The sequence below is a fragment of the Solanum stenotomum genome, chromosome 3 (assembly GCF_019186545.1).
Source record: "Solanum stenotomum isolate F172 chromosome 3, ASM1918654v1, whole genome shotgun sequence".
Classification (NCBI taxonomy): Eukaryota; Viridiplantae; Streptophyta; class Magnoliopsida; order Solanales; family Solanaceae; genus Solanum; species Solanum stenotomum.
This window is the reverse complement of record NC_064284.1, coordinates 8137193-8152108: the sequence shown is the minus strand read 5'-3', so window position 1 is coordinate 8152108 and position 14916 is coordinate 8137193. Positions and strand designations below refer to the sequence as shown.

Here is a 14916-nt window from a genome sequence, read left to right as displayed (position 1 = left end):
GTGAAACTAAGGTTAGGAGTTTGAGGGTTCTAATTCAATTTTGTTTCAGGGTTCATATGTTAATATACATATAATTATTTAATTTTCTAATACAAATATAGGGTCTACAAAAAATCTAGTGGGTTCCTCCGAACCCATGAACCCCAACTAGCTCCGCCTCTGGACTCACTTAAACAATGCCTTCCCTTTTAACTTAATTTTATCTTTTTGAGATCATTTCTTGTACTACTAACTACATTGTTAAATTTGCTATGAATCTTCGTGTCATTGCAATATTTAAGTAGGAAATGACTGCTTAGCTATTGTGTTCAAAAGAGCCTCTCAAATACAAGCAGCAGCCCTGAGACATATATTGCAATGACATGAAGATTCATAGCAAATTTAGACCAATAATTAATCTGCCCCATGTGAAATACAGTACAGTATTCTATCTTTGACCATTAAAAATAAAACAGCAGTAGTTTAGATATTGTTCAAACTCGAATGAATGGTTATGTATTCTTTTTTCTATAATGAAACTTAGAAAAACTTTTGGAGCATAAAAACAAGAGTCCCTTGGGAATGACAGTTCAAAAAGAATATCGCAATTATTCTTAATCTTCATCATGAAGGAATGTGGGATCATGTCAATTTCTCTTGTTTTGACTGATGTTATGATAAATCTTTTATCAAAAGAAAATTGTTCATATCATAAGTGAAAAAATAAACAATTCATGAATCTCTACTTCCTTTGGCAATGTCAATACAAAATTGTGGAGGGGACCAAATCCAGAAAATTTGAAGTGCGAAATGCTTCAACTATGATGAACTCTTCTTCCACGTAATAAGTTACATTAGAGAAAAATTATACATTTTGAGGCATGAATCTGGTGCAGAAACTTGTGCTGCTGCAGAAAACCTTCCCTAATATCTTACAAACTGCCTCGTATCGTCAGCTCCTTTCTTTCCATAGGGATTGCCCTCACTGAACCCATTTCGGCTTCCTTCAACTTTACGCTTTTTCTGCCTGAACTTGGACGCATTACTATCTATGCTGAGGTGTACTTTTGGAGGATTAGAAAAACAGAACGAAGAAGCTACTGCCTGCAAAACAACCGTTTTATCTGTTAAGTGATTTCTGGATCAAAGTAAATACCCATCTCCGCTTATTTACTATCCAAATGCATAAGCAACTACAGCATTAGAAAGTCGATGCACAGATTATGACAACCTAAATTGCAGATAGCAAATTTCTCAAGTCCTATGTGTCACATACACAATGTCATTCAAAATTTGAATAACAGAAAAACTCGATCAAAGATAATAAAGCACTCCTGAAATTCTTTCAAGGTACAGGAAGGGCCTGGACCATATTCTAAATGCCTCCTTTCGTCCTTAAGTCAGAAGATTTGAAATGGTTTAACGCTACTCAAAAGGGGAACTGCAGATCTGAAATTTCAACTGTGTATAAGTAAAACTTGAACACCCTTGAAATAGTAATAAAACCATGAACTTCCAAGTAGTATTTTTGCGCTGCACTAAAATGAATCGGTTTTTATGCCCAGATTCATCCATTTTCTTATTTCCTAAATATTACACAGCTAAGAGAATGTATCTGCCATAAAAGGAAGCAAGATAACATACCTGCAGATCAAGTCGGTGAACATTGAATATTTCCTTCATGGAATGAGAATTATATGATAGTAAATAGGACCTATATGCCTCTTTAGCCGACTGGTTCAAGTAATAGTTGTTTGCAACCAATTTTTCCTGCAACAAATTTATGCATTCTTTCATTTCAACACAAAGGTCCAAATCATAAGGTATAAAAAACACACTGGTGGGCCAAATAAAATAAACACGAGTAGCTGCAGATTTACCAGGAGTGACTGCACATTGGCCAGCTTCTTATGATCAAATTCATATTCTTTTACAGGTACTTTTGCCGCCTGTCATAAGCACTACACATTAGACTATCAATGAAAAGCCACAATTTAACAAACTTATGTAAAAAACATAGAATAACTCAATTGCTCTTTAACAATGGAAGTCATCAGGAAACAGTTTGAAAGAAATGCCAGCAAGGTTGAAGAAAAACTGACGATCAAAATGGGAAAATCTGTTTGAAGAGCTCCAACTTTTAGCCCGAGCTTTTACCAGATTAAGTACATATATTTCACTAATACTTGGTAAACATATTTTCAAGTATCACAGCTCCTAGGTCCTACTTCAAGCAATGCTTCTGATGACACATTTAGAATTCTAACAGATGTTTCATTGTTCTGTAAATTTAACAGTGTGATGTGATTATGAAGAGACCTTCAGGTACTTAAGAAACTGCAACTCCTCTGGAATCAAGAATAGCAAAGCGTTTCCTTTAGCACCTTCACCACGTGCTGTTCGACCAACTCTGTGTATGTATTCCTGTAAAGATTTACACAAAAAAACATTAGAAGGAACACAAATTTATCCCTTCATAACCAACTCTGAAAACTTATAAAGTGAAGTGCCTATTACCTTGGGTTCATCAGGGGGATCAAACTGCACAATCCAGTCCTGGAAAGAGAGACATAACAAGAATCAATATACCTTTCGAAAGGAAAAAGCTGTCAGGGGTGTTATTTCAACTACTTATGAGAAAGCATGTCACTGATTTTTTCACTTCACAAGTTGTACAGTAAAAAAAATGTTTTTACTTCTAACAAAAAAGCACCAACAACTTCCTTCTAAATCAAATAGAACACATAAAAGCAGAAATAGAGAAGTACAATTGATAGTACAAAAAGATAATTGAATCAGAAGTAATTGAGCACCAACTACATTTTCTATTTCAAGGATTAAAGATTTGTTTCATTTCCCCCACCCTCATACCTTAAATCCCAGAAAAAGAGAAGAAACAGTGAATGGGTTCACCCTCCCACCCCCAAATTCATATACAGGTTCCAGCTAAGAATAGACAACAGACTGCTTTGATAAGAGGAGAAGCAACATACCACAGCAGGAATATCCAAACCACGTGCGGCGACATCTGTGCATAACAGAATGCCCTTCTTTGCATCGCAGAAATCAAAAAAGGTAGATGTTCGTTTTTGCTGCTTTTGCTTCCCATGAATATCATGGCATTCAATCTTGATATAGCGAAGAAGTTCGGAATGGAACTTGACAGAGTTGCAAGATGAGAAGAAAACCATTATTTTCTTTGACAGGTTCCTCTTCAAGAATGAATAAAGGAGAATAAATCTCCTGGCACTTGGGACAACACAGTATCCTTGTTGTAGCCCTTCGTTCGTGACCTGAATTAACCATATACTCAAACAGGCTTACAACATGATCTTGAATTAAACATATGCTAGGAGGACACAAATTAGTTTGTACATACCCTCCTCCTCCCATCGTCCACATCAATATAGATAGGAGCTGTCAAAGATAAGCGTGCAAGGTCCTCAACCTAAAAACAATGAACAGATCTCAGCGAACCTCATTTAATGCGTCAATGTTTCTCACTTTATCAAATTACCATAAATTTATATTTAGCCAACAAAATCACTAGCACAAATACTCACAAGATAATGTAGCTTCATTCAGGAAGAAATTTTTTAACATATATGACATAACATGAATTACTTTCAGCAGTCTCTTAATGGAGATCCCTATCTCTTTTCTATTTAAAAATTATGTTTAATGTTCAAGACAAATGCACTTGAAAGCAGGAATTTACTACTTGCTTTTCAGCTAGGATGAACTTGAAAAACTATAGGCTTTAAAATACCTTTTTCGTCTGTGTGGCCGAAAAGAGAGCAGTCTGCCTCCCCTGTAGAGCAGCAACTAGCATATTAGTTTAACTCAAAATAACAAATACACCAATAGTTGAACATACAAAGAATAACTGAGAAACAAGACATGCAATGACCTACAAAACATAGTGACTGTATACACAAGTTTCAGAGTAACAACATCTAGAAATTACATTACCGAACAAATGATACTGAGAACCTGCAAGGGCAAGCATAATGCATATTTGTACTCTACTTAGTTTTAACTAAAATCACTAAGAAATCCTTATGTAGGAAATCGTACTTATTTTAATCTTAAAATTGACTATCACCGTGGATAACAATTTCACAAAGCTATATAGTTTTCACAAGACTAATAGCTAGTGCTTAGTTTTAAGAAGTGAGGTGTTTGACCAAGTTTTTGGGAGAAAATAAAATGTTCCTGGGAGTAGCAGAAATTAGTTTTTCATAAGCTAAAAGAAAAAAAGCAGTCTTTCCCCGAAAGTACTTTTTTGGAAAACACTTCCGATAAAATACACTCACAAGCACTTTTTAAAAAGCTTGGTCAAAGACTAATTGTTGCTCAAAAGAGCTTTTTACATTGATTAGCCAAACACAGATTGCTTCTCACCATAAGTTCTTTTTTTCGAAAAAATTATTTCTCAAAATAAACTAAGCTTGGCCAAACATGTGATAAGTAGGTAACACAACTACTTTGGTGACTACCTCCTTTGGTAGAAGTTTAAGAATTTGTTGCATATCTTCCTCAAAGTTTGCTTCCAAAATCCTATCAGCTTCATCAATCACGAGACACTGCAAGTTTAAGCAATAATTTCAGAAACCACACTGATCCTTGGACACAGGCTTAAGTAAAGCTATGAATAACTTGTAAGGTAAATTCTAATGAAGTCATAGGCGGGATTTGAGGATAATTGATATCAAATATATCATACTAAAAAATGACATCATAAATAGAAATAGCGAGCCACTTGAAAGGATAAGTACCTTAAGGTTCTTATAAATGAAACCCTTGGTATTACTAAGATGATCAAGTAGTCGACCAGGGGTGCCTACTAAGAGATTAGCCCCTTTAGCAATACGCTCTGCCTCTGCTCTTCTTGCTGAACCACCAATAACCAACCCAAGAGTCTGCGAGTGATACTTGAGAAGGTCCTTTGCCACAGCATGCGTCTGAGTCATTAAACTGTGGGTTAGCTTTGAAACACACACACTAAAATGGGTAACCACTGTCAATCAATGTAGTACTTTCATAGTTTAATTAACAAACTCAATTTAGTTTAACCCACAAAAACTTGTGAGTTGTGATAGTAATATATATGATCTTCAAGAATTGGGACTTTTTATGTAACGGCTCTGTATGCAGTATTTTTTCTGTGTAAGATGCTATCAACAAGCTATTACTGGACAAAAGTGTACTGTGACAAAATGATGTTGATAAAAGTGATTTACTAATCAACACATTTCACACTAATTGTATTAGTCTCACAGGAAGTCAGCAAGAGAGATTTAAAACTGTTATAAGGATCAATAAGGCTCTAAAGAATAACTCATCCATGCTAATGAATTTAAAGCTATCCCAGTTCCTCTATGTATTAGTTGTAAAAGACTCAAACATGCATCTTTATTCCCAGATTTTCAATGAAAGTAAAAACTAGATACTTTAATTATCTTTAACAGATAAGGATAGAATAAGCCACTCCATTCTTCCCATATCTAGACCTAATTTGGCCTCAACAGTATAAAGAGTAAAACGTCTGGATAGATTATTATCTTAGATTTTGATTTTTAAAATGTCTAATTTAATGTTTGCTCCGTGAGAATGTTAATTTCTAGTTATTAAGATGTCAACGTCAAGTTCAAAAATTCTAAAGCAGCACCAACTTTATATTAGTTTGTATTCTGGAACTATAATTTACATTTTTGGAACATGTTCCTAGCTATTTATGGTCTCAACTTGTCGATGCATTTTACTGTCAGAGAAGCTTAGGTCAGTTGAACCTCTAGAAAGTTGAAAATCCCATCAGAAAGATCTGGACCATGGTCTCCGCTTGTATTTTTTTAGTGTATAGGGTGGCAAAAGGGAATATGAGATGTTTTGATGGGGAGTCAACTCAAATATGTTCTCTTAAGGCTAGTTTTTCTATTTAATTGGGCTAACCATTCCCCTGTAAATAACATTGACACCTTCCTGGATTTTCTCACTTCTTTCTATATGGATTTTTGTATTCTGGACTGACAAAATCTCTGTTGTTGTAACCTTATAATGAAATTGAATTGCTTCACAAAAAAATATTTAAGAGAAGTCAAGTTTGTTTGAGGACAGACAAAACATGAGAAGATGGTCAGTTTAATAGGACAGAAGAATTATGCAAGCAAGGAGATCAGCCATATAAACTAACCGCATATAGTCGTCCTTCCTGACCCACCCCACCCCGACAAACAAAAAGCAGGAAGACTAAAAAGGAAAACAAGCAAAAAGGATGGACCAGGAAGAGTACCTGTATAGCCAGTTCTCTTGTTGGGCAAATAACAACCACCCCAGTTCCATTACGTGGTGTAAAGTGGACATGAAACAATAACTCCACAGCTGGAATCAAAAATGCTAGTGTTTTACCAGAACCAGTTCTTGCAGCTCCGAGGACATCCTTGCCTTCCAGAAGAGGAGGAATTGCCCTGGCTTGGATCTTCAACACCAAAGATAAACAATTACAGGAAAGTTTACGAGAATAATGAGTGTTAGCGATTCAGTACCCAAAATAGAGACATAAATCAAGTGGCTTATGGGCAAATTACTATCAACTTATCTAGTCAAGTGGCTCATGGGCAAATGACTATCAACTTATCTAATCAAGTTTTGAAACATCGTTCAATTCATTAGTAATTTCTATATTTCACTTCTCTACCATCTGCTTATGAAAAGATACTAGAAAATGCAAATAGAAAATCTAATAAACAACTGGCATCGCCATCAAGGATAAGGATAAGCAATGCAAATTAGAGAAAGAAAAACGTGTAATTTACCTGAGTCATGTACTCAAATCCCATATCCTTAATTGCTTTCATGGTGGGCTCGGAAATTTCAACAGAAGAAAACAACTCTGAACTCATAATACCTGACCCACTCTTCATCTCTTTCTTAATCTCCTCCTTCAGCTCATCATCCAATTCCTGTCTTTCTTCATCATCCTCTTCCCCTTCCTCGTTCTCTTCCTCCTTCTTAGTCTCCTTTTCCGTAACCATTTTGTTCTTCTTGTCTCTCTTTCGCTTTCTCTTCTTCTTAATTGACTCTTCTTCCGCAACAACTATATTAGGGTTTTCTTCAACCTCCGCCATGGTCGAGAATTTATAACTCAACGGCGGGTGAACTGCATAACACAACACATACAGGTTCTTCTAATTAATCAATTTGAAAAAAAAGATTCTTACTTTTAAACAAAAAATTAGTATAACACCACAACTTTGAACTCTTTGAGATATTACGAGGTAAGCGAAACTTGTAAAAGCAAAATACTGTATTTTACCACTAGAAAATCATTGCGCAAAAGAAAAAAAGGATTTCGTATATTTATACAGCGTAAGGAATATATTTACAGTTGAAAATAAAAGAAAAGAGAAAAAGGAACATACAGTTGATATCGTCGGAGAAAGAGAAACTGAGAGTTTGCTGCAGAAAGAGATGCAGAAGAAGATGAAGATTTAGCGGAGGGGGGAGGGTTTTGGCGAGAATTCTAAACACGAAGCTATTATATGGGCCAGGTGGGCTAAAACTTATATGGGCTTAAGGTCCTTACTAGACGTAGCTAGACAGTCAGATTAAGGCCTCAGATGGGCCAAAACTCAAGTTCAGTAAACTTATATGGGCCAAAACTCATCCAATTCAATCAACATGGAGAAACCAAAATATCATGTATCTTACTACTACTAATTAAGAGTTTCCTATCATACAATATTGAGGAAGGTATATGTAGGAATATGTAATTTTGCTACTAGATACGCAAAAATAGGGAGAGAGGCGAGCGAAATTTGTTATGTATCCTAAATATATACAAATCCACTTTGATACAATGTATCTGAAAAAAACTACACCTAATTTTGACCACATGTATCCTAAGATACATGTATTTCGACACACCAAAATCTAGTTAGATACGTCATATTACAAACTAGAATGTATCTAAGTAATTAACTCTTAAACTAGTGAGATTTACGTAAGTTGCTCATTCAACATTTGAAATAGTTTTGGGGTTTTGGTACCTATATACAATCTTTACTATTTATTTGCTTATCGTTAGTCAAGGATTAGTTTTAGCAAAGAGAAGCCCAAAACATGTGGGTATTGTATAGCAAACTCCGGTTGTTATTTTGTATTTACTAGGTAAAAATAAATCGTCCTTTATTTCATGCTCCATAGAAAGTGACAATAGAATGGTGACACTAATGTAAATAATTTAATATCAACGGTTAAAAGTTAAGTTGATAAATATATATTGATTACTTATAATTAAAATATAAGTGTGTATATTATAGTTCTACATCTTGTATTTATTAATTTTATATAATTATTGAGTTCGATTTTTTTTTTGGTCTATACATAATCTAGTAATTTTGATTGACTGTGTTGAATGTTGATAATCAATCAAAACCCTGAACTTCAAAATTTATCTCATTATTATCCAAAAATCATGTTCATATATGCTTTTATTATTAATTCTTTATGATTTTGAAACTAATATGATAAATGATAGTTTCACAAAATATGCTACATTCTTGAAAGTTAAAACTTTATCTCCTTATTACTATACAAATTTACACCTAATTCTTCCCCTCACCTTTTCAACTTACTCAATCTTATCTAATAAAGTGCAACATGACATTTTATAATTATAAATTATAATAAGCTAATTTGACGAGGGGTGTTTGGTAGGACCAAGGTCATATTATTGGAAAATATATTTCCCTTTGGAAAAAAAAATGCTTTGTAGTGTGTGAAAAATATTTTTTTAACAAAATAATATCCTGTCATACATGCCACATGGACTCTATCCCACTTGTAGAGAATATACACAGGAAATGCCTTTTGACTTGTGGAGTTCACAGTTAGCAAACAAACACTTTAGTTTAACAAAAAGAAAACAAAAGCAAGAAAAAAATCATTAGTTCTCCTTTTTAGGTCAAAAGGTAAAAGGTAAAACTAGTTTGTACTTTATGAAATTTAAGAGTTCACTCATATGGGGATTTTGTGTTAACGAGGAAATTCGAATTACACAAAATCACATCAAGCAAGTCTTGTGTATTGAGCTTGATCGAGAAAATATACAAAAAATATTTTTAATTTAAAACTCAATTTCATTTGAAATATCACACGCTCAATTAATTCAACCTGTTTTGATGAACTACGATGTCAAAGATTCTACCCTATAATATAATTATCATCAGTTTTAATATATTAGGTATCTCACAATAAATAAAGGTGAAGATTTACCGTGATGGACCCCAATACTTGTTTATAACGGACCTTTCACAATCTGACACTTAATATGACCGTTACAAATTACTATAATTTCAAAATTGGTTTACTGTCAGCCGTCGATCTCTCTCAAATCAACGGTTCGTGTTAATCCCCCAATATACAGGATCTTGTTCTTTCCCTCTTTCCCCAACTTCTCATTTCTTCTGTTTACTCGAGACCCAATTTAGCTAATTAGCTTCGATTCTATCAAGAATCTTTGAATTTTCACTGAAAGTTGTCAACTTTCTTGCAATCTAAACAGTTTTAGCTACTGGGTTACTCGGGAATCAGCAAGGGCATGTTTGGGACTGTGAGATTTTTTTGATAGAATGCCAGTTTTCACAAGATCTCAGATAACTGATTCGCAGCCACAGAATGATCAAAGAATTAGACAAAGAACAGACCAAGAAGATACCCAAATGNAGAATCTTTGAATTTTCACTGAAAGTTGTCAACTTTCTTGCAATCTAAACAGTTTTAGCTACTGGGTTAGTCGGGAATCAGCAAGGGCATGTTTGGGACTGTGAGATTTTTTTGATAGAATGCCAATTTTCACAAGATCTCAGATAACTGACTCGCAGCCGCAGAATGATCAAAGAATTAGACAAAGAACAGATCAAGAAGATACCCAAATGGCTCGAAATTTGAGGAATCCACACCATGGTTTGAAAGAGAAGATGAAAGCACTTACCCTTTTGTATGAACAGCAAAAGCAAGGCTCTGCGGCTATCAAGAATCAATCTTTCAAGCCTGAAGATTCAAGATTATCGAGTCACCCTAGTGTAGACCTTGTTAGTTCCGGGAGAAGAGCTGAGAAAGAGCAAAAACAATCAAAGCCAATTAGTCATGTGATGAGGGAGAATACTATGCATAGTTCAACTGTAACAAGAACTTATGTGGCTCCGCCGCCACCTTCAGGGTTGGATGATGGGAAGGAAAATGTCGCGGTGGTGGCAGGTGGTGACAGAATAGTAGGATTTTCATACCCAAAAAGGGTGAATGCGTCGAGTACTGTGGCAAGAAAGCTCTCATTGGGAGGCTCAACAATGCCACATACAGAACCTAGGGCAACTAGAAGGATAGTGAAAGAAAATGTACAAGAGTTAGATACCATTTCGGAGAAAGCAGCTAGCAAAGGTGGGGGTGGTGATGATGGTGGTAGTAGAATTCTTGTTTTTGTAAGGCTAAGGCCAATTTCAAGAAAGGAGAGAGAAGCTGGAGCCAGGTGTTGTGTGAAAATAGTGGATGGAAGAGATGTTTATCTGACTGAATTCGCCACTGAGAATGATTACCTTAGGCTGAAGAGGCTCAGGGGGCGCCATTTTACTTTTGATGCTTCCTTTCCTGATACTGCTACTCAGCATGATGTTTATTCCACAACGTGAGTTGGAACAATTTTAATGACTTTCTGCTGATTTCACTAATTCATCCATGATCCATTAATCAAGAAAACAACAATTGTCAGACTTGTCAATACTATGAGCCTTTGATATTGGTGTGTTAGTAACTTAATAATTTTTGGATGCAGTGTCATTTGTAGAATCTGTTTAAGGTCTAAAAGCCTCTGATGTTAGTGTGGTGGCAACTTGATAGTTTGTGGCCGCAGTGTCATTCATAATTATCTTTCTGTTTATAAAAGCCTTTGATGCTAGTGTGGTAGCAACTTGATAGCTTGTGGCTGCAGTGTCATGTGTAGTATCATTTTATTTCTTTAAGGCTTTGATGTGAGTGTGGTAGCAACTTGATAGTTTGTGGCTGCAGTGTCATTTGTAGATCTTTTTATGTCTAAAAGCCTTTGATGTTAGCATGGCAGCAACTTGATAGTTTGTGGCTGCAGTGTCATTTGTAGTTTTTTTTTGAAGTCTAGAAGCTTCAAAATTTGCATTTTAGAGGTATGGGTATTTGTTAGTTTAAGGCTTCTGACTGAGGACATTGTCTGTCTAGCAGATCTTACCTAGTTGTTATATTTGGTAGGCTAAGTGCTCTCGTTAAGGCTTTTTTTACGCTGAACTATTGGAATAAAATGGACCTAAATAGAGCGGAATGAATAGAGTATTCATTTATCAGACCCTACATGGTAATGAGTCATAAGGATTGGTTGATTGATTGTCAAAATAGTGAAAGCTTAACAGAATTGTGAGGTTTAATAGATTGTTTGATGAGAGGGGATTTTATTTTATTTTATTTTCTTGAGGTCAAGCTTTTGCTATCAGGGGTAAAACTACCTAAGTCTACTCCTCCTTGATTAAACTGTAGATAGAACTGAACACTTGGATTCTTGTATTTTCCAGAACAGCAGAGCTTGTGGAAGCAGTTCTGCAGGGAAGAAATGGTTCTGTGTTTTGCTACGGTGCCACAGGTGCTGGAAAGACATACACAATGCTCGGTACAATTGAGAATCCTGGGGTAATGGTTTTAGCAATCAAGGATCTCTTTAGCAAGATACGGCAAAGGAGCTTTGATGGGAACCATGTTGTTCATCTTTCATATCTAGAGGTCTACAATGAAACCGTGAGAGATTTGCTGTCCCCGGGAAGGCCTTTAGTCCTAAGAGAAGATAAGCAGGTATGTGCTTATTTCTAAAGAATGATCAGCTTCAAAAACATTAGTGATTGCCATTTGTTTCTGAAATGGATAAACTGCTTACTGCTCGATAATTTTCTTTTCTAGTCCCTTCTTTTATACTTGTCTACTAGTAGACTAGTTGTAGTAGTTTCCGATCAGTGCTTTCCATATATAGAAGGAAATTAGCAAAAGGGTGATCATCTCACACTGCTTATAATGCAGGGAATAGTGGCAGCAGGGCTTACACAGTACAGAGCTTACTCCACAGATGAAGTATGTATCCTTGTTTTCTTTTAGTTTGGTCATAGTAGAGTATTAGTTGCTGAATCAAAGTTTTGTTTACCTGTATTTCTTGTATGGAAACAGGTAATGGCATTGCTCCAACAAGGAAACCTAAACCGAACCACAGAGCCCACCCGCTGCAATGAAACGTCCTCACGCTCTCATGCTATTCTTCAGGTCATTGCAAATTTGCCATATTTATAATTCATGCAGCACCACCGCCATTTCTTGATTTTTAATGATTTTTTATTCAACACACAGGTTGTGATTGAATACCATGTCAAAGATAGTTTAAATAACATTGTAAACCGAGTCGGAAAGCTTTCACTCATTGACCTTGCGGGTTCAGAAAGAGCTCTAGCTACTGATCAGAGAACCCTAAGATCACTTGAAGGTGCTAACATAAACAAGTCACTTCTCGCGCTGAGCAGCTGCATCAATGCTCTCGTTGAGGGAAAAAAGCACATTCCTTATCGGAATTCTAAGCTCACTCAACTACTCAAGGATTCACTGGGTGGTGCTTGTAACACCGTGATGATTGCGAATATTAGCCCAAGTAATCTTTCATTTGGAGAAACCCAAAACACACTACACTGGGCTGACCGAGCAAAAGAGATCCGAACAAAGGTTAGATAACTCATAACTACCACTATGCGACATTGTTTTTTGAGGTCTGGTTGTCATCATAAGTAAAATACTTTTATTGGTCATCATGATTTTTTGCCTTGGCGATGCAATGTCTAGTTTGGAATTAAGGTGTGGTTGATTGATTTATTATTCTCTACGTGTACTGCTTCAAATGAATGTGTCATTTTAGAAGTTGCTTTTAGATACTAAAATCTCTAGCCCTCTGCAGTCATACTATCTTTCTGCTTCTTACCATCATACTATGTAATACAGTGACTTAAAAGGAGGTGTACATTCATTAAAGTGTGTGTAATGCTACTTATCTCCATTGAAGTATCATGAGTTTGAAAAAAGAATGAATAGTAATGCTTCTAAAAGTTAATTCCAATTCAATGTTTTTCATCTAATGCCAGAGCAGTCTGTAATGACATGCAGATGCAGTTGACAAATACATTAGCTGTGAAGCATCTATTATTTTCAGTATTTTAAGGATGCATTATCATCCTAATATCTCCTTTTACCAAGTGCAGGCTTATGATGCACATGAGGAAATGCAAATGCCTGATTCTGAAACAGATCAGGCCAAGTTATTGCTTGAGCTGCAAAAAGAGAACTGCGAATTGAGAATGCGTTTGGCTCATCAGCAGCAAAAGCTGATTACAATCCAGAAGGAAAATTTGGCTGCAAACTCTTCCCCTGCCCCATCAATAGTTTCCTCTATCTTATCACCAGCACCTTCTTCTGCTCAGCCAAATGAAAAACGAAAAGCAAGACCCTCTTTCTTGGCTGGAAATTGTTTTACCCCAGAATCCAAGAGAAAAGGTGCAGATGACACAGTTAGAGATCTAAAAAAGGTGGTTAAGGGATTGGAGGCAGAAATTGAGAGACTGAAAAAGGATCATGTATTGCAGATAAAGCAGAAAGATGATACGATCCGTGAGTTGTCACGAAAGAGTGCAAAACCAGCAGGAGGGACACAAGTGGGTGGTGTAAAAAGGATTGTTACAAGGGCAAGCTTGCGGCCAAGGGAACCACATGATGTTCATTTGAAGAGTCCAAGTCATCGGTTTCATTCTCCAGCTCCCACGGCAAAAAAACGCAGCTTCTGGGATATAACAACAGCTAACAGCCCATCAGTTGTCACTTTAAATGGAAGAAAGACCAGAAGCCATGTTAATACTGAAACAGTAGCAGCTCCATCCATGCTTCTCCAGGTACATTCGATATCTTTTACTTTCATTTCACATGGCATTTATTTCATCGAGTTTTTGGCTATCCCATGCTTCTTCAAGTATATTTTCATATCTTCTTCTACATTCACTTCACATGTCTGAACAGTTCATCAACTCTTTACTCATGTGTTAGATAGATATGGACTTTTGCCAGTGAACAGTTGAACAATGGTCCTACTAATAGATTTTAAATTTTAGCTTACACGAAAAGAAAAGATGTTTTTTTTTAAATCCGCATCATACAACATCAAAAACAGATACAACTACCCCTCTCAAAACCAATCAAGTGAAGTTGGCTATACTAATCCTAACTATCCATGTCACTCCATTTAAGTCCGTCTCAGTGCAATAGTATAAAAACATTAGTCTCTCTGGCACAAGAAGTTATCTACATTTTTCACTGGCACAACAACCAACTTCATAATCATGCTTTAAAAGTGTACCTTTGAGTTTCTTTCTTCTGCAAACTGATGCAGCTTGCATATCCATGTTTCTGGTTTGTGTTCATGTTTGGGCCGCATGTATTCAATTGCACCACTCAGCCAGGATTTGCTCGCCAGAATGTAAAGCACTAAGGAAAGCAGATCACTTGGCAACTCCAATCTAGCTAGCAGCGGCTCACAATCAAGCTTATCGTTTGTCACCCCGGAGCAAGGCAATGGAGGAGCACTCATTCACTAGTATTAGACAACAGACTAACTGTCTAACAGTGATTAAATCTCTAGTTGTTTATGACTTCTCTTTGTCTTTTTTCTTCCAGATTACCTGGGCTTATTGAAGTCAGGTTATTAATATTATTTCATTGTTTTTTCTGTTATGAAAATTTTGAAGCACATTTGCTTCAAGTTTCTGTATATTAGTGTGCTTTTTGGACACATGTTGTTGTTGAATGATGATTTATCTTAGAGGGGCACTGTGTATAGAAAAT

At 36.0% G+C, this 14916-nt stretch overlaps 2 protein-coding genes across 3 annotated transcripts; one reads left to right on the top strand and one right to left on the bottom strand.

Moving 5' to 3' along the window:
• Positions 1-663: 663 nt before the first annotated feature.
• LOC125859313 (DEAD-box ATP-dependent RNA helicase 51-like) lies at positions 664-7497 on the bottom strand. The gene is made up of 13 exons (XM_049539025.1): positions 7401-7497; positions 6795-7138; positions 6272-6457; positions 4758-4943; positions 4479-4565; positions 3749-3790; positions 3359-3427; positions 2973-3272; positions 2497-2535; positions 2299-2403; positions 1860-1928; positions 1624-1749; positions 664-1083 (listed from the first exon to the last, which is right to left on the bottom strand). Exons 2-13 carry the CDS (start codon positions 7104-7106, stop codon positions 904-906), a joined length of 1701 nt encoding a protein of 566 aa, XP_049394982.1. The 5' UTR covers positions 7107-7138; positions 7401-7497; the 3' UTR covers positions 664-903.
• Positions 7498-9356: 1859 nt separating this feature from the next.
• LOC125860602 (kinesin-like protein KIN-8A) lies at positions 9357-14891 on the top strand. 2 transcript variants are annotated; one of them, XM_049540598.1, is made up of 8 exons: positions 9357-9516; positions 9731-10663; positions 11574-11847; positions 12070-12120; positions 12214-12306; positions 12391-12756; positions 13287-13970; positions 14465-14891. In XM_049540598.1, exons 2-8 carry the CDS (start codon positions 9825-9827, stop codon positions 14561-14563), a joined length of 2406 nt encoding a protein of 801 aa, XP_049396555.1. In that variant the 5' UTR covers positions 9357-9516; positions 9731-9824; the 3' UTR covers positions 14564-14891. The 2 variants fall into 2 exon arrangements, with proteins under 2 accessions (XP_049396555.1, XP_049396556.1); XM_049540599.1 differs by having other exon boundaries at positions 14531-14890.
• The last annotated feature ends 25 nt before the right edge of the window (positions 14892-14916 follow it).